At 37.4% G+C, this 23598-nt stretch overlaps 1 protein-coding gene across 2 annotated transcripts in view; it reads right to left on the reverse strand.

Moving 5' to 3' along the window:
• Positions 1-15885, reverse strand: part of prkg3 (protein kinase cGMP-dependent 3) — a 27350-nt gene extending 11465 nt beyond the window's left edge. Inside the window, exons 1-12 of one of the 2 annotated variants that reach the window (XM_088626237.1) lie at positions 15644-15885; positions 11912-11955; positions 11289-11386; positions 9900-9962; positions 7968-8103; positions 7082-7248; positions 5939-6052; positions 4914-5019; positions 3520-3583; positions 2853-2930; positions 1837-1925; positions 253-318 (exon numbers count right to left, since the gene is read on the reverse strand). In XM_088626237.1, the coding sequence (XP_088482363.1) occupies positions 253-318; positions 1837-1925; positions 2853-2930; positions 3520-3583; positions 4914-5019; positions 5939-6052; positions 7082-7248; positions 7968-8103; positions 9900-9962; positions 11289-11386; positions 11912-11952 (1022 nt within the window). In that variant the 5' untranslated portion in view covers positions 11953-11955; positions 15644-15885. The remainder of the gene's footprint in view (positions 1-252; positions 319-1836; positions 1926-2852; positions 2931-3519; positions 3584-4913; positions 5020-5938; positions 6053-7081; positions 7249-7967; positions 8104-9899; positions 9963-11288; positions 11387-11911; positions 11956-15643) is intronic. The other variant, XM_088626238.1, reaches the window with a different exon arrangement.
• Positions 15886-23598: the final 7713 nt, after the last annotated feature.

Genomic DNA, 23598 nt, shown 5'->3' on the forward strand with positions numbered 1-23598 from the left:
TTCCAAGCTTGGGCTTTGATAATGTAATAATGTGTCCTTTTTGATTATCAAGTCCAATAATTTTAAGGGCTTGATTAATCTATAATAAATCTAGCACCAAATGATGGATTTTAATTGTGAGTGAAGTTATGGACACAAAATATAGCTTTCTGATAAAACAGGTATACTGTATGTTTGTTCTTAACTAAAGTATTTTATCATTTTAATTAAAACTTAATTTACCTCAAAGGCAAGTATAAAATATTAACTTACTCTTTATCGATGGAAATACATGTGACAGGTCCCACTGCAGTGCATGTTGCAGTTCTGCAGATTTCACTGAAAACAGATGAAAATTAAATATAATTATTTATATTATATGCCTATATTTGAAGTTACTAAATCTAAGCAATAAAGACCAACTCAATGTCTTTCTATTATGGAATAATGTATATGACAAAATCAGAATTTCTAAGTGATAAAATGTTTAATCTGTTTTATGTATTTTTCACCTTGTAGAAAATGAGGCCTAAGAAATGTTTCACAATTCTGCATTATTTTCTATACTGTAGACATCAAGACTTCAGAATTCCACCTTTGTCATAATGTAGAAGTGATGTAGAAACATCATGCAATGAATAGTAATTATGAAATGCCACGATTAAAATATTATTCCGAAAATGTTCCTACATTTTTATTAACATGAGCCCTAAGGACTAAACAACCGCAGTGTGAAGGGTGTTTGTGTTTTTGAGATTTATGGTTTTTGACATGTGATATTGCTGTTGGATAGCAGATAAAAACAAAATGGACTGGTGGTGGCAATTTGGAGCAAACAAACTAATTTCACTGAAATATCTAAAATTTTCAACAGAATAGAACAGTCTGAAATATGCTAAACACAGAGCACATAGGAAAGTAAGAAAGGGACAAAGGCTGTCCCTTTAGACTCGGTCACCCAAACAAGGACAAGAAAGCAAGAGGAAGAAGCCATATCACCCTGCAACTCACAACTGGCAACCCACTGAAGCTAAGCAGGTGTGAGCCTGGTCAGTACCTGGATGGGAGACCTCCTGGGAAAAAGTAAGGTTGCTGCTGGAAGAGGTGTTAGTGGGGCCAGCAGGGGGCGCTCACCCTGGTGTCTGTGTGGGTCCTAATGCCCCAGTATAGTGACGGGGACACTATACTGTAAACAGGCGCCGTCCTTTGGATGAGACGTAAAACCGAGGTCCTGACTCTCTGTGGTCATTAAAAAATCCCAGGGTCCTGGGCAAATTTCCCATTGGTCCTTACCAATCATGGCCTCCTAATAATCCCCCTCTATGAATTGGCTACATTACTCTGCTATCCACCCCACTGATAGCTGATGTGTGGTGAGCGTTCTGGTGTACTATGGCTGCCGTCACATCATCCAGGTGGGTGCTGCACATTGGTGGTGGTGGAGGGGAGTCCCCATTACCTGTAAAGCGCTTTGAGTGGAGTGTCCAGAAAAGCGCTATATAAGTGTAAGCAATTATTATTATTAAGAAAATAATATATATATATATATTATTTATCGAGATATTATTATCTCGACAAAGATAAGAAATGCATTTCCCAGAGGCAATGAGGAAAATGCATTTCCCAGCACTCCTGTAAGCCCACCCTTGCAGGTTCAAACAAATAGACAGATTTAACACACAGCATAAAAATAAGTATTTTGAAAGGCTAGTGATATTTAGAATAAAAACATGATTCAAAACTGCTTCTTTTTGTCATTTTAAATGTATGGGAGGGCTTCAGCTCTGCCATTTCCAGGCAATGTTCAATAACACATGTACTGTAAGCAGCGTAATGTTGCATACCACCTGACATTACCGTATTAAAGCTAGTTCCCCAAAGTGCTCCCCTTTTCCCATTATCCGGATCTCCTTCTGTTGCCCATTCACCATTTTTGTCACTTTCACCTGAAACACAAATATTGCAGGAGAACACAGGTGAAACAATACTTTCAGATCTAGGTTTATAGCAATAATTAGAGAAAAAAGCAGAAGTAGTGAGAAACTTGACTTGCGAGACTGACAAATGACATTGTATACATCAGTAGGTGGAGACAAGGTCCCCTATTTGGGAATGACCAGCCATCTCATGTCACTTGAACAATTGGAAGAAGGCAATTGGTCAAGTGACATTCAGAAACCAGGAAGCATCAGATTCCATCAAGCTCTGCTCTCTAGAAAGAAAGCAGAGCCTCTGATAAGCGTTGCACCAGAAGTGAAGGGAGCAAGGAAGCAATCCATGGGCACATTTAAAATGCATTTTGAGACTGATACTTTGGGATGGGGGGGGTTTGTTGCCTGCCCTTAATCAGTTTAGCTGCACAGCAACATGTCTTGAGAGGACACTTAAAAATAAGTTTTGTTTGCAGTTTGCACTGTTTTTCCCTCACTACAAATAAAGTACAATTTGTTTTAACTTTAGAGCTGTTGTGTGTCCTTTTACCAAGAAGTCCTGTTAAAGATAGTTGCCATGGCAACCTGCCCAGGTATTAGAATTTGTATCCATTTAATAAAGCATTTCTAGAAAAATCTGAATTTTGTTAAATCCTTTTACATTTTTGACAACAGATCCAAGTTTACAAAGGCAGTCAGAGAGCCTTGGTTCACAAAAGTCAAGATGATGAAAAAGATGCATTTTTAAGCAAATGTTCTATATTGCTGCATTTTGATGGACACACTTGTCTCATTTACTGTTGCAACTTTTGCTACCTTTTTCAATTTTTAAAAGTCTGAATTCAGACAAAAAACAAACTTTTATTATTCATATGAACTATTTTCTTCGTTGGATTAACAGTGTGTCTAAAACATACAATTAATAACAAACTGAACACATACCTCTCCTTTCAGAATGATATAAAATGTATTGCCCTCTGTTCCTTCTCGGACAATAACCTCATTATTTTGGAATTTACACTGGAAAAAAAAAACATACACAAATTGTATATGTAAAGAAGATCAACAATCTTGTTTTTAACATTTTTCAGCTATTTTTGGCAGGACTATTTTTGTAGTCATGTATTAAATACATGTAAAGTTTGTCCATTTTCACTCCGAGTAAACGATAAATGGGGACTGTCCTAAATACTGTATGTTAATGCAGAAGTGAGATCAAAGCTTAAATGCAATAGTCATCAAAAAATAAAGACCATTAATATTGAAAATGCTTTTAGGGCAAATTTGAATCTTCAATGTGAAACATTCAGTCTTTCTGAATGACGGAATGTCAGATGTGTGTTTCCAACTTTTTTGTTTGGATATTACAAAGTTGAAAATGACAATGTAGCAACAAAGTAACATTAAATAAAAAATAAGGCCTTTTCTGTTTCATTTGAAATGCTGGTACACAGCAGGACCCCACAAAAACAAGATTTTACTATTGATGAATATTACAGTGGCCTTCCAGGTTCCGGCAGTTGAATCAGCATTGTGAGTAAATTATTGAGGTGGGAATTGGCACCACAGTGTGTTCAGAAGAGAAAGCAAATAAGACCAGAGCACAAACCTCTTCCATGGAATCAATTATTTTTGAGAGCTGTGCATCACTTAGGTCCTTCAGAGTTCGGGCTCTGCAGGAAGTCACAGGGAGAGATGCTTTTATCTCAATTTCTGTAACATTATATTTATTCTGTACAGCTTACTGTTAGAATTATGGGTAACGGTGTGCACACCTTTTGTGCATAATGAGGCCATGTAAACATTTGGGCAAAGAACAAACATAATGAAATAAATATCCATAGGCAGTAAAAAATATTACCAATTGTATTTAGGTGAAAAAGTGTGCAGGCACCCTATGTTATGTAAACAGTGTAAATAACAGCATCCTCTGTAATTTAATAAGGGTAGAACTGTATTTTAAAGTACAATATTATTTAAAATTTATTGTTAATTATTTTATAAATTTGGAACTGGCAAATGTTAATCGCCTAGATTCACTGCTAAAACTCTCAGACCATCATAGTGAATGAGGGTTGTGCACACTTTTTTTAAAAATACCTACTGTATTGTATTTCCAAAATTTGAGATTTGTGGTATTTCCAAATTCACCCGATATTTTCTGCAGGACCTATAGTGTCTAGCAAGAGAATAGATAACAATTTGATGTATGATGAATATCTAAATGATGGAGCTGCAGACTTGCTGCCTGGAAAACTCCAGAGATGACTGGGAAATCTAAGATTTCTTCTCTGACACAAGGCCTTTCAAATCCAGCACACCTGGACTGGGTGAGTCCTGGGGACAGGTAAGATTACAGCTCAGGTCCAAAATGAAATCCCTGGTTTATAGAACCCATCTTGTGCTATGATTGAGTGGAATGATTGAATGATTGGTAGAACAATTACTTGGAATATTACGAAGCTTGTGAATCCCAAAGTATACAAAGTTTGGCTACTCAGCAACCAATATGGTGTTTACAATTGCTGTGTCTGTAGGAGCCAATGACACAAGGTTTGCACGTTCATCAACAGCTCATGTAGTAAACACCAAAGCCAACATTATAATCTGATGAAAAATATTTTAGGAAAAAGATTATTATATTGACAACACCAATCTGAGGACTTGCCAAAACTAATCTTTATAGACTGTGCCATTAGATTCCACAAAATTGTAAAGCGAAAGCTTATATTTTAACATTATACAGGTAGTCCATAACAATAGAAAAAAAAGTTTGCTTTTCAGTGCTTTAGGTTTATTATTTTCTTTTGCATTTGCAATTCTCTCTCAAATTCTTGAGGACTGAGAGTCTTATAGCCACATGTTCCTTAATGAGATAAAAACACAAAAATGGAATATGTTTCACAGTAACTCTCAAAAATATGATACTGTATTGAGAATATCATTTCAATATCAATATCAGTACAATATCAATAATGTTTCTCTTCACACACACACACTTACATCTTTAAAAAACCCATAATTTGCTCCCTTTTCCGTTTTGACTTGTTGGTCATAATCATTCGATATGTCTGCCTGTCAATACACCAAAGTCGGATGTCTGTGATAGCTGTAATAAGACAGAAAGGGAAATGGAAGGTGATTTGACACACGTGGTGCAAGAGCAAAGGACATGAATGCCTTTATATTTTCTTTACTAACTTTAGTTGCCAGCTAATTAGGTATCAGATTTAAAAGGTAACCGACATAAGGCAGAAGCTAGGAAAAATCATGGGGGGATTGGCTTTATTATTTTACTTAAGAACAAAAGAAAGGTTCAAATTGTATGTGCTTCCAAAACAATCTTACAAATTTGACCTTCCTCCACATTTTAACCAGGATTAGATTTGTCAGATAAATACAATAATAAAAATAATCAATACAATATTGATGAAGTCTGGCTTGGACATTAAACCTTGTTGGTAAAATTGTATTTAAGACTGCAGAGTATTATTTACTTAGAAACACAAGGCGGTGTAGTTGGCTACTGTTAGTGCATTCCTCCATGATTATTTATGAAGTCTTTTAAATGTAAAGGTGTCACCTGTTGCCTTTATCTCTGACACTGCCACAGTATACAGTATGTCTGTTCAATTACACTACTTTGTACATACTTTGAATTTTGTACATACTGTAGATTGCTTCCAAGAACTGATCTTCTTGTAATGTGTCACTTGCATTTTTACTTTAACTTTTCATGATTACATTCAAGCTTATTTTCTTAATGAAGGGACTGAAGCCCCATATTTGCAGTCTTCATGCTTTATCCTCCCACTAAATCTTCTGAGTTGAGATATTACACTTAGGGTGTATAAATGCAGTCACTCGCTCTACAGAAACAAGCTGCTTGTGATGTTTACCTGAAATTGCATCACATTCCTATTCTATCTGTCTCGTCACACCTCCCTTTCTCAGGACATTACTTTGAAGGAGAGATTTGGAAACTAAAAGGATGTACAGATGAATATACAGTATGTGCCTGGCATCACCTCTGACTGTAGCCGTGCGTTTGCAGTTGTACAGGATGGCCAGCTCTCCAAAGACATCTCCAGAGGTCAGTGTCCTCAAGTGCCGACCTGCCTGGGTCACTTCCAGTTCGCCAGCTGAGAACAGCAGCACACAAGCATTAGCAAATCTCAGACAGACGTATTGTAGGACTGCAGCACCTGCAGCACTTGTACTGGAATACAGGATAAAGAACGAGCTTTGATACAGAGATTAATATTTTCGGCTACCCTGTATTTCTGTAGAATACATAGAAGCTCTATCACAGAGAAACTAATGTTAATCAAATGCACATGCCATGATAGCTCAGAATAAGTACCAGGCATGAGGGATGTCACATGAACTCATCATAATTTATAAGGACATCCATCCATTTTCTAACCGCTTTATCCAGTACAGGATCGTGGGGAGACAGAGCTAAATCCGGCAAACAATGGGCACAAGGCAGCTAAGCACACCAGTCCATTACAGAGCACACAGAGACACAAACAAGCACACACTCACACCTGGGCCAGGTTTCTAGAAGCCTGTTAACCTACCAGTACTGTATGTCTTTGGACTGTGGGAGAAAACCAGAGCACCCAGCAGAAACCCACACAAAAATCGGAAGAACATACAAACTCCACACAGATAGCACTCTGGAATTGATGTCTACACACTAGTATCTACTGTACCTATCTTCTCTCATGGGAGTCACATATTTTTACATAGCTGTGCAGATTGAAGAAACAAAGGAAGGGTTAATGTTACAAAACACCCATTTTCTAACAGGTTCTTTGAATTCAGGTTCATGGGGGAGTCGGAAGTTATCTTGGCAAACAACAGGCGCAAGGCAGGTTACACCCTGGACAGGACTCCAGTCCAACATAGGGTGGACACACAGACACAAACACTGACATGCATGCACTCATATCTAGGGCCAACTTTCCCAGAAGCCTATTAACCTACCAGTATCTTTTTGGACAGTGGGAGAAAACAGGAACCTAGAGGAAACCCTCACAAATAAGGGGAGAACATACAAACTCCATGCAGATAGCACCCCAGGTCTGGGGTTGAACCCTTGGCCTCAGAACTGTGAGTCAGTTAACCCCTGAGCCAAAGTTTCATTTGAAAATACACATGTATACCTGCAACAATGTACATGGTATTCCCCTCAAAACCCTCTACGATAACAACTTCTCCCCGGCTTCGTTCAGCAGGCAACAGACAGTCCAGCATCATCGCGATCTGATCATCATTCAGGCGGTGCAGGAAGTCATTTTGGTGGATGGCCTTTATAATCTGGCTGGTTTCACTTAGGGCAGAAATGAGAAAAAGAGATATTTGAAGAGCAATTTATTTAAAAAAGGTAAATATACAGTAAAGTCTACTCTATATTTGTTTTAGTGAAATAAATTATGGGTTTTTACTTTAAAATTTGATAAGGTTTACCATATATACAGTAGGAATAAGACTAAATTCATACAGTAAATCATTTTAATACTTAAAACAACAGCTTCTACTGTGGTTTTATTAACATATAATAACTGAGCATTCTTTGTCAAATATATATTTTATGACTATGGAATCAATTCAGTTTTATTACCAACAGAAAACTAAACTTAAAACCTGTATTCATACAGTATATTCTGTAGGACAGTATGTACTGTACATTATTCTATTTTACAAATTGTAAATCAAGTTTTTCAATGCTTTGTGACTCTTGCAAAATTATGAATTGCTGCTGTATTGTATTGAAATGAGTCACTCAAATGTAAAGTAAATTAATGTACTGTGTAATAAGCTTGTACTAAACCAAAATTCAAAGGCAAGTGCAGTAGATGTGTGAGTGAGAGAAACTTAAACTTTATTTACAAATGACTTTATTTGGGATGGTAGCATAAGTGAATGAAAATGCTGTTTGTAAATATTTGGTTCTATCAAGGTTTCAATCTGTATGTTTCACAAGAAAAAGACACAAAACTACATTTTCTTGTCTGTGTCATATTTTCTTTCTGTGGGCGTATTCAGTACCTGATTGTTTTATGGTTTTTGTGCTCGGTGGGCTCCCAGTCCTCTGGAAGTGGTTCAGGAGCGATGGCTGCTGTGCGGCTCTTCAGCACCTGTGGCTCATTGTCCACGCTGGCTCGCCCTTGCTGATGATCTATGGCTGAGTATACATGGGAGTCATGAGAGACAGGACACTCCTAGTTTTCAGTTCTGATTTTTTTGTTAGGTTCATTAAGACAGGCAGGCCGTGTCCCAATTCTTCTACTGAGTTGTAAGCCCTTCCTCCAAGTTCGCACTTCTGTGACATAGCGCAAGTGTGGACTTCAAGTGCGCCTCGGGACACAGTGGGACAGAACTCACTGGTTACACGGCTTAGGGTCAAAATGCTGTCTGTAGTTGATACTGTACAGTACGTGTTTTCCTGTGGCTGTGTGTCGGCAGATAATTTTTTAAAGTTTTTCATTCTCCGTTCGCAATTGAATTGAAATTGAATTTCATCTGATCTATTCCTGCACAAAGGTAGTGACACATCGTGTTTATTCACGTTGAGCAGGCTCGACTCAAAACGGGCAATGTTAACTAAGGAAAACTTGGCAATACCATTCTCTGTTTATTAAAAGCTTTGTACTACTACTTTCGTCGTCTGCCCCAGTACAAAAATGACACTTCGAGGAACATAACGCATTCATTCAACTAAACTAAATAAGGTAAACTTGGCAATACATCAAAGCTTTATACTATTAAATAAGTGTACTATTAAATATTCCGTGTATAAAATACACTGCAGGTAAACGAATATTCATCAGTCAAAATCAGGTGACGAAAAAAAAGCTTTATGTCAAAACTTCGTACCAAGAATACATACAGTATGAATTTAAAGTATCCCAATAAAAGGTTGTTTTTACATAAAATATAATAAGTTTTAAAACTAAAAAAGTTAAATTGTACTAATTGTAACGAATATTCCCCTCCGAATAAGAGGGATCTCAGCCGGCTGTTAGGGGAGTTTTTCTTTTGCTCAGCTGGCAATTTCCCTGTTGCGTGACGCCGGAGACCAGGGTTCGCGCCCAGGCAGTGAGGGGCGAACTGCCAGGGCAGGAGCGGAAAGAGCAGAAACCCCAGGAATCATTACATAATGCTTGAATATTTTATTCTCCCTAGTAAATTATCTCTGCTTTGACTAGAACATGAAACGTCACAATTCCGCAAAGAATTGAGGAAAATTCTTAAACTATGTCTGCTCCGATGCAGATTTCAGAGAAAGGCACATTAAGGACGGATTAGGGGCGCTGGTGAGCACCCTTGTTAAACACAAATTTAGAAATGGGACACCCTAAATCCTTGCAGACTTGAGTGAGAACGTGCATATGAAGGGCGCAAGACCAGAAGTGTGCATGTAGGGACACGGCTGAAGAATTCCTCAGAAAGTCTTTTAATTTCCTTATCAAATAAATGCACATGCATACAGTATATTCACACATGTGAAAATATTGTAGCACTCTCGCCTGGCGTTGCGGCCTGAAGAGCGCCCGGCTGGGGTGCGCGGCGAGGGGCAGGACGGGAGTAGTGGTGGCCAGGGTGGGGACTAGGAGAGCCACTGACCAGTGCAGCTGACCAATTGTGGAACTGGTGTACACAGTCGCGAGATTGCCCGGACTCATGTAGTTTCCCTGGATTTGCACCCCTTTTATACATGTACCCCATTTCCACCCTATAACTGTGTAACTTCACTCGAATTGACCACAATATGTTGCAGAGCTGTTTGTCTCTCTCTCTTTCTCCCCTTGTAGTTGCTGTGCCGGACGCACATCCGATTAATAAAGCACTGTGTTCTCATTTAAGGAGAGCTTGAATTCCTGTCTTTATCCTCCTCGAACCCGTCACGTTACAATATAAAACCCCACAAGTTCAGCGCATACATCAAGCACAAATCCAGATACAGTTAAAAATCCTCACCCAGCTCATCAAAACGGGTCTGTAAGTCCTTAACATGTTTTTCCTTTTCTTGAAGTCGTTTCTCTAAGGGAATAGAATAGTTATGAAAAAGTGTATTCAAACCTGTGTATAATTGCTTGATAAAAAGCATCATATGAATAGCACAGCATATGCATATTGTTTCATTGGGCTTCTTTGCTGTAAACCGAACAGTGATGTTTACTGTACATCTCCCCAAAAACCAAACATCGGTGAATACAATGAAGTTTGGGTATTAATATTAACTAGCTCTTTTCCCAGTTACATTGTAATAAGTATCATCATCATCAATTAAAATAAATTAAAACCTGACTGAAAAATACAACTGGGAATATAGTTGGAATTTAGTTTTTATTTAGAACTTCTTTATCTGTTCACACCAAGCCCATCTAAATAAAAAAAATATTCCGTGCAGGAAGCTACTTAAGCTAAGGGCAAATATTTCACAGTTCACAATGCATATCAATATCAGGTTTCTTGTTATATTTCTTGTTTTGGTACTGCAGATGTTAGGTTACTGCCATTGTGCCAATGGCCTAAGACTGATTTTAAAATTTGGTCTTAACCAGAACTCAAAGACAGAAAATTACTGAAAACAGAGGGTCTGCACTGTGTCGGAAGAGAAGATCACTGAGTTCACAGAGGTCCAATCTAATTGTTCCACTCATGTTGCACCAAAATGAAACTAGGTGTTGCGAGCGCAGCTAGCCCTAATTAACTCCCATTATCCAATTACCACACCACACCCCCTTCCCTCACTACTCAGAGCAATGGCACTGTGGCTAAGGATCTGCACCTGTCGCTGGAAGGTTGCTGGTTCAAAACCCGCGGCTGGCAGAGGAATCCTACTCTGTTAGGTCCCTGAGCAAGGCCCTTAACCCCAACTGCTCCAGGGGTGCTGTACAATGGCTGACCCTGCGCTATGACCACAAGCTTCTCTCCCTGTCTGTATCTCATGGAGAACAAGCTGGGGTATGTGAAAAGATGAATTCCTAATGCAAGAAATTGTTTATGGCTAATAAAGTGATCTTATCTTACTTAAACCCTCTGCTCACCTTGTTCATGGCTCGGTATTAGGAATCGTTCTGCCTCCTGAGCTCTCGTTACTTACAACCTTTGACATCTTGCGCTCTCGGACCTCGCCTATCGGACCCCTTTCCAGCTTGTACCTTTCGACCACTCTTTCGTCTCGTCCTTCTCTGATTCGTTAGCCTAGCTCTCCTCTCTTGACTCGACGACGGCTGGAGCGATCGACTACTCTCCTGCCTCACCCTTCTCTGACTTGGTCATCCCGGACTCCATCAGAGACCTGCACAGGGTTCGTTATACTCGCCGTAACACTAGGGTTTCAAGGATTTTGTTTTGTCTTACCCAACTCCTGATTCTGGATCTCAAGATGTTTGTTCTGCATGCATTGCCTTTCCAGCTGTAACCTCAGATCCCGAAGCTGTGCCTCCATGGCTCGGAATCTGTAATCGAACATTGCTGAGCATCAGAAGACGCTCATTAACATTGGCGATTCCTGTGGTTAATTAATATTGAAAGAATACCAAATGAACAAAAATTCCCATCAACAGGAACCATGGGGGTCTTTGAATTTGGAACATAGAGATTTCAGGCTCCTTCATGTCTTTGGAATCTATAATATATGCTATAAATTACAATAAAAGAGATGAGAGATTTTCTGGCCTGCTTTATGTGGAAAAGGTGTTTCCATTCTGTGTAAGTAGGCTTCCAAATGTTGCAAAGAGGCCATTAGGCATTCTCTAAAATGTTTTCACCTGAAATCACACTAGGCAATCCAGTTAATATTGCTAATCCAGATATATGAAGCCAATGGTAAGAGTCTCCAATGAATATTGATCTTTTTTTTCTTAAGTAGTAGATTTGACGTAAAGCATTACTTACATTAAAGTCATACCTATGGAATAATTGCTGCAGCCACTCTTACATTAAGAACATGAGAAATAAGAAAGAAAGGAAAGAGCACTTACTTTAATGGACCAAGAGACCTGAACCTGTCCAGACAATCCATGCACTAAAGAGATCAAATGTTGATTTAATGGGATTAATAAGATCCACGTGTTGTATTATTTTGTGGAAATTCAGATTTCTTACTAATCCACCAAGCTAAGGTAATTTTGCATAGTCCCACTTGTTTAGTACAGTAATGCATTTTGTGCCTCAGTCGACAGGTACAGTTCTGTGTTTCCATGTCTGTGGAAGACAGGGCTCTGATACTCACAGTATTGTAAATATCTATACATAGTTGTGAAATGTTGCATATTTTGCAATTCTGTATTATTATAAATATCTATTTATTTCACATTCATCACCAGGTTAATACTTTGTTACTTTTTGTGGGAAAAACAAAGAAAATGCATGTGACATTCAGTCCCTAACAATAGGAGTTGTAAAATGTGAGTGTGTTTGTAATTACACAAAAAGCAAATGAAGTGGATACTGTACTCCTGTTTATTACCAATAACCACAGTATGAATGTAAGTTGTTATTGTTTATTTTGTCATTTTTTGGTGGAAAAAGTAAAAGTAGGGGTGAGATTTTAGGAACTGGAATGGATTGTAAGTTTTCCCCATAAGAAATAATGGAAATAAGTTTTTTTTTACAAATTTTTGTTATACGAAAGGGTTTCTGGGAATGAATTATGTCCGAAAAAGAGGTAGAGGTGTATTTCAGTTTTTATTTATATTTCTTACTTTTAACTCTGTCCCCACACCTAACCCATTACAATATTTGCTCTCAGAGAAATAGACATAAATCTCAGTCTTAAATTTGCCATTTATATTGGTGATTGTGTCACACATAATATTGTCACTTACCTGATATTTAAATATTACTTTTATTATTTACATGATGTAAAGATGTATGAGTCAGTTCATAAGCCATAACAAAGCAATACAATTACTAGTCTTATTGTAGAAACACTCAGAGTTTGGCTCAGTATGACTCCTTGCTCTCTATGAATAATGAATATGAATGGAAACTGCTGGGAATGCAATTAGGAATATTGACACACTCCTGTCAACAGAGAAATGCCATGATACAGAGGTGTCAGAGTATACTGACATAAATCTGCAATTATAAAGTCTATTTAATTAGGTTATTAATATTTTTTTTTCCTTCCTTGGAAGAATATTACAATTTCTGTATAATTTAGATTTAGTAGCACTGAACATAGTATAACAACGAATGTCCTCTACAATATTTGCCTAATACAACAAAATGTATTGAAATGAATACAATTGTTGTGTTTTAAGTGGTTCTCAGTATATATTATATTGCATTTATAAAGAGTTGTGAAGATTAGTAATGTTAATAGATTTATAATTTTAGATTGCAATTTGTGAAACTGTCTTGTGCAGTACAACAGCATGACTTTTCAACATTCACAATAACTGTAATGGCCTTAACAAATGTTGCTTCAGAGCATTGTTTCAGGTCAACAGCAAACGTCTCACAGGCAGTCCATGAAAAGTTTTGTTTTTTTAAAGTTGAGCTAAACCTACACTACAAGTACAGTACCCCAATAACATTACATTTCATAACTGGAGCTAAAAGTAAAGTTTTATCTTATATGGAAAGGAAAGAAAATGCCTTTCTGAATATAATTTTAATTATTTTTATTTTCAAAATATATTAATTTCAAAAGTAAACATGTGTGTTCTGCTTGATATAAATGACCCATACAAATATATAAACTGGTATAATATATAACAGTACATAAAATCAAAATCTAACCAATATTAAATTGGTATAATATATACAGTTTAAAAATGCAAACCCCACACAGATAGCACTCTAGGCCTCTGAAACTAGGGCCCCAGCACAGCAAGGCAGCAATGCTAAGCACTGCACCACTGTGCTCCCACTGATTCCCTAATTGAAGCTTACTACTCTTTACAACAATAAACAATTAATTAAACTTGCTGAGATTATATTAATATTTCAACTTAATAACTTGAATATATAAGACTTAATTTGACTACATAAGAACAGGTTAATAGAATATAAATATTCATACTGTACAACTAATGTTAATAAGTATATTGTGACTTTTGTTAAATTTAACACAGCTAGAGAGGCATTTGTAAGACAGCATCTCTTTCACCAGGTGCCGTGTGCCCACAGTGAAATATTTTGAGATTTGTTATTTTAGCAGGCTGCTATTTTTTGGCCCAGAACTGAGATATCATGTGACACACGTGCAATGCTATAATCATTGTGTTTTAATTTGCTACTGAGCTTGTGCCAATTTTGTTTGTTGACTCTGGACACTGCAGTGATACAGTGATCAGTAAGCATTACAATATTTTATTAAGAGTCAATAGCATTTACAGTATATATGTAAAAAACAGACAGCATAGATTATGTATCTGTTATGTAAAAATATATTTAGTGTTGAATAGTGTAAATGTCCACTTCAGAATACAGTAGACACTGATTGAAATATCCTTCTCCCTTAGCCCGAGTATGATCTAAAGTTCTAGGGAGCCCAGATCTGTTCTTTTTGTTTGCTTGCAGATAAGTATCAACAGTGTGGCTAGCTTCATATTTGAAAACTAAGCATTTATTTGGTATTTCTGACAGTAAAAATCATCTTTCTGGTTTAATCAATCATTGTTGCCAAAGGCTGGTTTAAAACCACAAGTTTCTTTGGTTTAACTTTGGCTTGGGTCAGTTAAGTCCAATATTTGCCACAACAAACCATGCTGTGTTTTAGGCAAGTATCCCATCACTTGCCAAACATCACTGTAACATTGCCAAGCTAGATTTATTTACAGTATGAATGGATTACAATGCAAAATGCCATTATTTTTTCATTGTTTGCAAATGGTTAATGTGATATATATTCATCCACACAAACCTGGAGATCGATTAATTAAAGACACTAATCAAGGTGCCTGTTACTCTTAAATGAAATGTCATTTATATAATAGTTACATGAGGTAAAGAGATACAAAACATTTCAGTGCAGTTTTTATTTTAAGCTGAATGATGTAAGGATATGAAAGAAATTCAAGAAAATATTTATAAATGGGTAAATGTACTAACACTGTACTTGCTTTTGTCATAGTACAAACCATGTCCCTTTTTTCCATAGATTTTTCACATTAAAAAATCACAGGATCTTTCAGGGTGTAAAGAATTACATGGAAGTTTTTTTTTATTATAACTGTCAACAAAAATACCAGATATATAAATTACTATAAAGGCATTTAATAATCATACTAATAAACATCAAACCCCTGGGTAAAGAAGGAGATAAATCAATTAAAATGTTGAATTAATTTGTTATGCACAGCTATATTCTTCAAATTATAATTGAACACTAAAACCACTTTTAAACATAATACCAAACTTCAAAGACTTTTTTGCAAATAAGTGAAAAACAATATGCTACTGATGAAACGCTTAAAAAGCAGCCTAAAAATATCAGGTGAATACATCAAAATGCTACTAACATATTTTGTAATAAAAAAGAAAGAATCATTCTTTAGAATTTTGATATCATTTGCCATGTTATTTTATTCAAATTATATTTTAACATAAAAGAACATTTACTCATTAGCAAAGAATTCTTTCATCCTTTCTGTGCTGTGATAGAGTACTCATGCTTAGCTGCTGTCTGACTAGCTGCTCTGCCTGTACAGCACACCTTTGGACTTTAATCCAAGAAATCTATTGAGGCAAGAGTCTTAACTCACCCAGCTCAGTGGAGAGGCTTATTGTTGGGAAGAGAATCTGGGGTTTTCACACTACAGCAGAACAAAGAATCAACTGAATCCTTAGAGCTTGTGCTTCCTGGTGGACAGGTAAAGGTGTAGTTCTGTAGAAATCTGCTGGCAGCACAAGAAGGCAAAACAATATGTCTTATCCGCACATAATCTCTCTCCCAGTGTGCCTACTGTATGTGTCCCTGAGGCTCATCCGGTCTGCTCCCTCTATCGCAGCATGCACTTGACTAAAATGAAACATTAACCAGCTTCCCTCAGGTTTGTTTCCTCCTTTAGCATGAGGTGGGAGGGGAAAGCTCTTTCTGCTGCCTTTGATCTGGGTTCCTCACCTTAGTGGTATTCTCGTGAAGGTGGGAGCCAGACACATAAGGTAATGCACAAGGTGGAGTTCCCCTTTTAGGACATAGGCTAAATTTTGACCTCACCATTGAGATGAATGTGAATTGCATTTTGATAGTCTGAAAATAATATAAATACATACATTAGATATACAGTATAGATGTTGTGTTAATCTTCAAAATGAACCTGAATGATTATGAAGGAATTAAGTCAAAGTAGAAATCCCAGGGGTGATGCTTTCAAATCACAATATGTTTATTTATCTCCTACTTTATCCAATACAGGGTCGCAGGGGAGCTGGAACGAATCCCAGCAAACAATAGGCACAAGGCAGGATACACCCTAGACAGGATGCCAATTCATCATAGGGCAAACAAACATGCACACGCTCACACAAGGACCAACTTTCCCATCAAACAACTAACCTACCAGTATGTCATTGGACTTGAGGAGAAAATTGGGCTGAAGAAAAAATAAAAACTGAAATATGTTGCTTGCATAAGTATTCAAAGAGGTCTTGGTGGACAACTTTGAAGGGAATTCCAGTCTTTTCGGATACATCTCTACCAACGTTCTTCACTGGGATGGTGCAGTCATTGCCCATTCTTCTTTGCAAACTTGCTCTGTCTTTGTCAGATTGATTGGGGATCGTGAATGGACAGCAATTTTCAAGTCTTGACACTCCAGAGCATTCCCTTTCTTATCAAGCCCATTGACCCATTTTCTTCCAAGAGGTGAATTTTTGGCCTACTTTTAAGTCTCTAGCAGGCTAAAGAAGGTTATGCTTTTTAACGTTTGCCTGTACTTTGCTCCACCTATTTCCCTGTCAATCTTGACAAACTTCTTAGCTGCTGCAAGTGAGAAGCAGCCTCATAACATAATGCTGCCAACAACATGCACTATGTTGGGTTTGCTCCAGACATCATGATTTGCATGCAGACATAAAAGTTACAATTTTGTTTCCACATAACCTTTTATGACATGTTTGCAGTATCGCCTAAATGTTTAGTACAAATTCCATGATTGAGATGGGGTTTATTTTTCAATTCTGGGGAGTCACAGGGGTATTGTTAACTCATGGACATTTTCTATCTTGTTATTCATTGAAGTCTGTTAGCTGTCACTACAAGCAGTATCCCAAAGAGAGTTTTCTTCTTGCCTGTTTGGTTCCTTAATTTTGGAGGGACAGTCTGATACAGTATAGGCAGTCTAGCTGCTGGTTGGTACAGTACTTGCTGGTTAAGATGCTTCTGTCTCTGTGCCTTTTTCTGGTTTTATCACCGAGATGTTTTAAAAACATGCTGAAATCATGTCCACGCTTATTATTGCACAAAGAAGCCATTCAACTAATCATGTGATTTGTCATACAAAGTAATTTGCGTAAGTGAACTAATTTAGGTTTCCGAAAGCATAGGCATGGAATCAATTTGTTTTTGATTTTACATTGCAGTATGTTTTTGGCTTTTCTTATTTCACCCATACAAGTGATCAGCTTGAATGTTCTTTGCTTAAAAACAGTTCTTTAAAATACCTTTAAAATGTTATACAATAATCTTAGAGAAATTCATACTTGTTATAAAGTATAAGAGATTTCAGTGAACTAAGAGTGGGGGTCACATTTACTGTATTCACACCACTGTAATTAGTATATTGTCAGTTCTTCTTGGCAGGAATTCTAGATGCCTCCTGTAGTGTGTTATTTATTTCTGGCACTTCAGATGTGAAAATTATAAACTCCATTACATGGATGAGGACAAGAAGGCTTGGCAAAGCATACCTGCACAGATGTGACAGTGTTTCTAAATAAAACCTTCCTCATATTCTTATCCCTCAACATCTGGAAGTCAACGACTACTTGCCTGTAGTCCGATAAGCTCTCTGACCTAAATTGTGATGATGCATGCAACTACAGAATATTTTATGTGCATCACCTTATTTTCGCAGTATTTTATTTAAAGGACAGGTTAGGGTGTGCAAAAATGTGACCCACTGGTTTTCTGGAATTCAAATATTGATGACATGCATGACTTTGTTCTGCGCAATGCTATTTTGATTAAAGTCTAACATTATTAGAAGTTTTGTGACAAATTATCCAAACCATAAGTAATTCTACTGTTTTTGTTTCTTTTTCATCGGGAAATCGGGAGGGTACTATAAGCCTGTATGAAGACAGAGAAAAGGTAGACATATATATAGATAGATATGGTGGACATGGCAATTCAACCACTTACCGAGTTTCTACAAAACGATATGTACTCTTTCCCCAAGGATATTAGAGAGTCACCTTCTCTAAACTCCTTCAAATCCAGACTCAAAACCTTCTTCTTCAGAAAAGCCTTTACTTAACTGGTTCCATTCTTCACCCCTCTGCTCTTCTTAATACCACCTTCCACGGTCTCCTCTATTGTTATTGTTGTATTGTTGTAATTATAATTGTGTCCTATCTTGTGAAATCTTCTTATTTATTGTTATTGTCATCCTGTAAAGCGCTTTGAGAAGCCACCTTTAAAGGCGCTATATAAAATAAATTTTATTATTATTATTATTATTATTATTATTATTACAGAAATATTTTTTTGCCTTTCAGGACTCAGAGACAGAATAATTTCTGTCACTTTTCTCTCCCGACCCTTTATCAACTTGATGGCTTTGCACCTGGGTAACACCAGGAAATAAGATTATATAGGTAGCATACACAACATAGTTGGGAATGCTGCTTTTGGTGTATTTACTGTAATGAAAACTGCAATAATGTCAAGTGCCTCTTTAGTCAGTGCAGGGGCTTGTTTAAATGCTAATCAGCCAACAGTGATTAAAGGAAAAGATAATAGTTGACCTTTGCTCCTTTAAGCTGCTCCCTTCTCCTAATCCTCTTTATTCTCTAAGCTCCTCATAAAACTTTTAGGGCTGCTTTAATTACCCCTTGATATCACCAGATTCCCTGGGCACTAAGCAGGAAGCAGGCAGAACTCCACAGCAGACATGCACCAGCAGAAGGAAGAAGCTGGCTTTGTACAGGGCTGAAAAAAATCATTTCACAGGCTCTGGCCCCAAGGATGACAATGATTTTTATAAGAAACAATAGTACCTGTCCAGTCATCATTATCAGGCCTGGAGAGATTACTTATCTGATTATAAGGTTACTATAGAGTCTGCTAGATCCACCTACTTCTCTCACATCATTGAAAATCACCAAAACAATCCCAGACACCTTTTCTCCACCATCAACAGACTGCTCAAGCCAAACTGCCCCACCACATTACCTGCCTCATCACAACTTTGCAACACATTCTTAGATTTCTTTAGTTCTAAGATTGACAACATCCGGCATCACATTCTCTCCACTACGGATATAATTTCCACACCTCCTCCCTCCTCATCCAACTTCTCTGGTTCCCGTCTCTCCAGCTTCTCTCTTCTTGACTCAGCATCCCTAAACAAACTAGTTACGCGCATGAAACCCACCACATCTATTTTAGATCCCATTCCCACCACTTTATTCCAGTCCTGTTTCTCTTCTCTCTGTCCCATTGTCCTCAATATAATACATGAATCCTTGAGCACCGGCATTGTACCAACGGTCCTCAAAACTGCTGCTATTACCCCAGTGCCAAAGAAGCCTAACATGGCTCTCGACAATCTTAACAACTTTCGCCCCATCTCCAACTTACCCTTTCTCTCTAAAATTCTAGAACGTGCTGTCACACTTCAGTTACATAACCACCTCATGACAAACAACCTTTTCGAACCCCTCCAATCTGGCTTCCGTCAACTTCACAGCACAGAAACCGCCCTAGTCAAAGTCACCAACGATCTCCTAATAGCTTCTGATTCTGGTTCTCTTTCCATACTCATCCTTCTTGATCTCAGTGCTGCCTTTGACACTGTTGACCATAACATCTTGCTTTCTCGTCTCGAGACTGTGTTTGGAGTCTCTGACACTGCCCTCAAATGGTTTAAGTCTTACCTCACTGATCGCTGTCACTTTGTCTCTCTCAATGGGTACAGGTCTGAAATTGGTCTTGTCAAGTCTGGTGTCCCTCAGGGCTCAATACTGGGCCCCTTGCTCTTCAGCATTTACATGTTCCCACTTGGTCAGCTTTTAAGATCACATGGCCTCAGCTTTCATTTTTACGCTGACGATACTCAAATATACATCCATACCAAACCCGACACTGATGTGGCTGTCTCTATTCTATCTAATTGCATCTCTGACATAAAAATTTGGATGACTCAAAACTTCCTTCATCTTAACTGTGACAAGACTGAAGTCATGCTTATTGGTACCCCCCATCAACTTCGCAAAGCCAGTCCTGTAACCCTGTCTGTAGATGGCTCTGTACTTGAGCTCCAATCAAAATTGAAAAACCTTGGGGTTATATTCGATTCTGGCTTAACATTCGACCCACATGTACAGCATACTGTCAAAACATCTTTTTTTCACCTTAGAAATATCGCAAGACTACGCCCTATGCTATCATTAACTGTGGCTGAAAAGCTGATCAACATATTTGTATTCTCTCGAATTGACTACTGCAATGCTCTGCTCCCTGGGGTATCTAAATCTACTCTGAACAAGCTGCAGTATGTCCAAAATTCAGCAGCCAGAATCCTGACCAGATCTAGTGCAAGTGTTCACATTACTCCTATCCTGGAGTCCTTGCACTGGCTTCCGGTCAAATTCCGCGTAGACTTTAAAATCCTCATGCTCACCTACAAGGCTTTACATGGCTTGGCACCTCAATACCTGTCTGAACTTTTATCGCCCTACTCCCCACCTCGCAACCTCCGCTCTTCAAATTCTGCCCTCCTTACTGTCCCCCAAGCCCGTCTACATTGTATGGGCGACAGGGCCTTCTCCTGCTATGCCCCCAAGCTCTGGAACTCCTTGCCCAAGGATATTAGAGAGTCACCTTCTCTAAACTCCTTCAAATCCAGACTCAAAACCCTCCTTTTCAGAAAAGCCTTTACTTAACTGGTTCCATTCTTCACCCCTCTGCTCTTCTTAATACCATCTTCCACGGTCTCCTCTATTGTTATTGTTGTATTGCTGTAATTATAATTGTGTCCTGTCTTGTGAAATTTTTCTTATTTATTGTTGTTGTCTTCTTATTTATTGTTATTGTCATCCTGTAAAGCGCTTTGAGAAGCCACCTTTAAAGGCGCTATATAAAATAAAGTTTATTATTATTATTATTATTATCATCACTGAAAACAAGGTATTGAATTACTCCAATGCTGTATTCTAATAGTTCCCTACAGAGAGAAGAATAAACAAGCTGGCTTGGTAAATGTTCATGGGTTCAAACCTTGATTGCGGTGGTGAAAAGAAAGCAAAAAAAACAATTAATCTTGTAATTGTATAGTTTAACGTGTGGAACGTGAAGGAGCTCAATCCAGGGATAGTTTGATAAAATCATATCACTAAGTACATGCTCTTGTCACAGAATTTGTACAATACACAATCCCAAGATTCAAATGTTCAAACTTATTAAAGCTACAGTATATAACAAAGATTTACTTTATATATTACTGTACAGGATAAAAATACAAAAACCTAAATGTTTATATAAGCACTTGAAGTATTGTTATCTTAAATACTGTATATCTGAAAAAAGAAGCTGAATTTGCTGTGGCAAATCACTAATCTCTGATGTAGGAAGAGTAAAATGTAACACATTTAGTATAGAGTCCCATTAAATCTTTTTTACAAAATCACTTAAATACTGTTTACATAGCCCTCCAGTAAAATTGTCTTTGAGCTGAAAAAAGGGTCATGTGGACTTGTGAAATAGTGTCTCACTTTTGCTTTCTCTCCATATTTAAAGAAATGGCCACTACTCTCATTGAGAAAATGACTGAATATGGAGTGTGGATAAAGAGGTAGATTTACATATCATTTCCTGCAGCAAATCACTTCCAATTTAATATTTATATATTCCTCTGAGGTCTAGATAATCCATTGCTATAAGTAGCTGTCTCTGAATGATTCAATACCTTAGCTGGAGATTATTTTCTCAGATTCTACTCCTGCCATTAACAAGATGCAATTTTGCATCTTCCACATACAGTACTTGACAGTTTTCCTGAAAGGTGGTCCTTAAGAACTCGCAAATTTGTAGCAGCTTCAGAGAAAAGGGGAAGCGGAGAGGTCACAATAAAAGCTTTGGAACAAGTGTTGGAACTCACTGGCTGAGTCAAAATGTTTAGTTTGCAAATAAAATGAGACATTTAACAATAAAGATAGAGGCACACCGAAGCAACATTTTTAATGAAGTACAATTTGCCTTCACAATCAGCTGTTAAACAAAGGAGAACTTTTTACAAAAGTAATGGAATACTGTCTGCAAAACAAAGGCTGCAAAATGAAATCTGTTTTAATTACTTATTATTAAAGTAATACATCAGAATAACTTCCATAATCACAATTTATTACTATCCTTCATGTATTATCTACAATTGCTTTAAAGACAGGGGCCCCAGAAGAAAACAAAATGTTGGGCACTGTTCTCAATGTCATTTCTTAGGAGAATGTGTTCTGCAATTGAATCTGAATCTAGGATAAATGCAGTATTCTAATGTATTCTCCATTTGCACAGTAGAAAAAAGAGTAACTTCAGAGAAGTAATTCAACTGCCAGTGGCAGTCAGAATAACAATCTTCAATGATTTTTCTTCAGTCTTCTAGATCCCCTATTCTCATTTACAACATTTGCATTTTCATGGTCTAGCACAAAATTTCTTTCCAATTGCAGGGAATTTACTTCATGAAATGCAAAATGATTTCTATGACATGTTTGAAAACCATGAGCAGGAAATTATATTTTTAATTACAGCATAAATTACAGCAATTCTCCTTCAAAATTCCTTTGAAACATTTTGGGAACAGTGCCCACCGTCATTTTACATTCAGATACATACAGTATCTGTTGTACTACTAATGCCCACTGAGTAACATTTACATACAAAGATGAGTTATATAGTACTAAGCAGCAGAAACAAAATAAAATGTTTAAGACGGACTTCATTTGTTCCCTATGGTATGCCCAAAGTGTGTGCAATTGTGTTGAAAAACATTTTTTCCCTTATTAAAAGTGATTAAAAATCAACAGCTAAAACACACAATTTAAAAAAAACAAAACCTAGGAAAAGATTCATGCGAACTGAAATCCAAAAAGCTAAGGCACGTTTTTCTCGTATGGACTGAACTGCTGTGTAACATAAAAGTCGATACCCAAAACACAGACAGCTCTAAACTGTGACGAATTCATTAACTTCCACAGGGTGGCAGTAAATCTACTGTGCGGAGACCTGTGTTACACAATTCCTCAGTCCTGATTAGAAGTCCGATACCCGACCCGAGCCGAGTATCTGGTTTCAAGACGGTTTTTTCACGTACAACGTCGGACTCGGGCCTGGTTCGGTTTTTTTTTCCTAATAAGTGAAAATTAGCTTTTATTTTATGTTAATTTATTTTTATTAGAAGAATTTCGTAACTCATTTTGCGCGCTCGTTCTCTCTCTCTCTCTCTCGTATGTGCGTAATACTAACAGAGCAAAACCCAGTAATGGTTTTTCATTTTGAAAT

The sequence above is a fragment of the Lepisosteus platostomus genome, chromosome 3, assembly GCF_059453375.1.
Source record: "Lepisosteus platostomus isolate fLepPlt1 chromosome 3, fLepPlt1.hap1, whole genome shotgun sequence".
NCBI classification, from domain to species: Eukaryota; Metazoa; Chordata; class Actinopteri; order Semionotiformes; family Lepisosteidae; genus Lepisosteus; species Lepisosteus platostomus.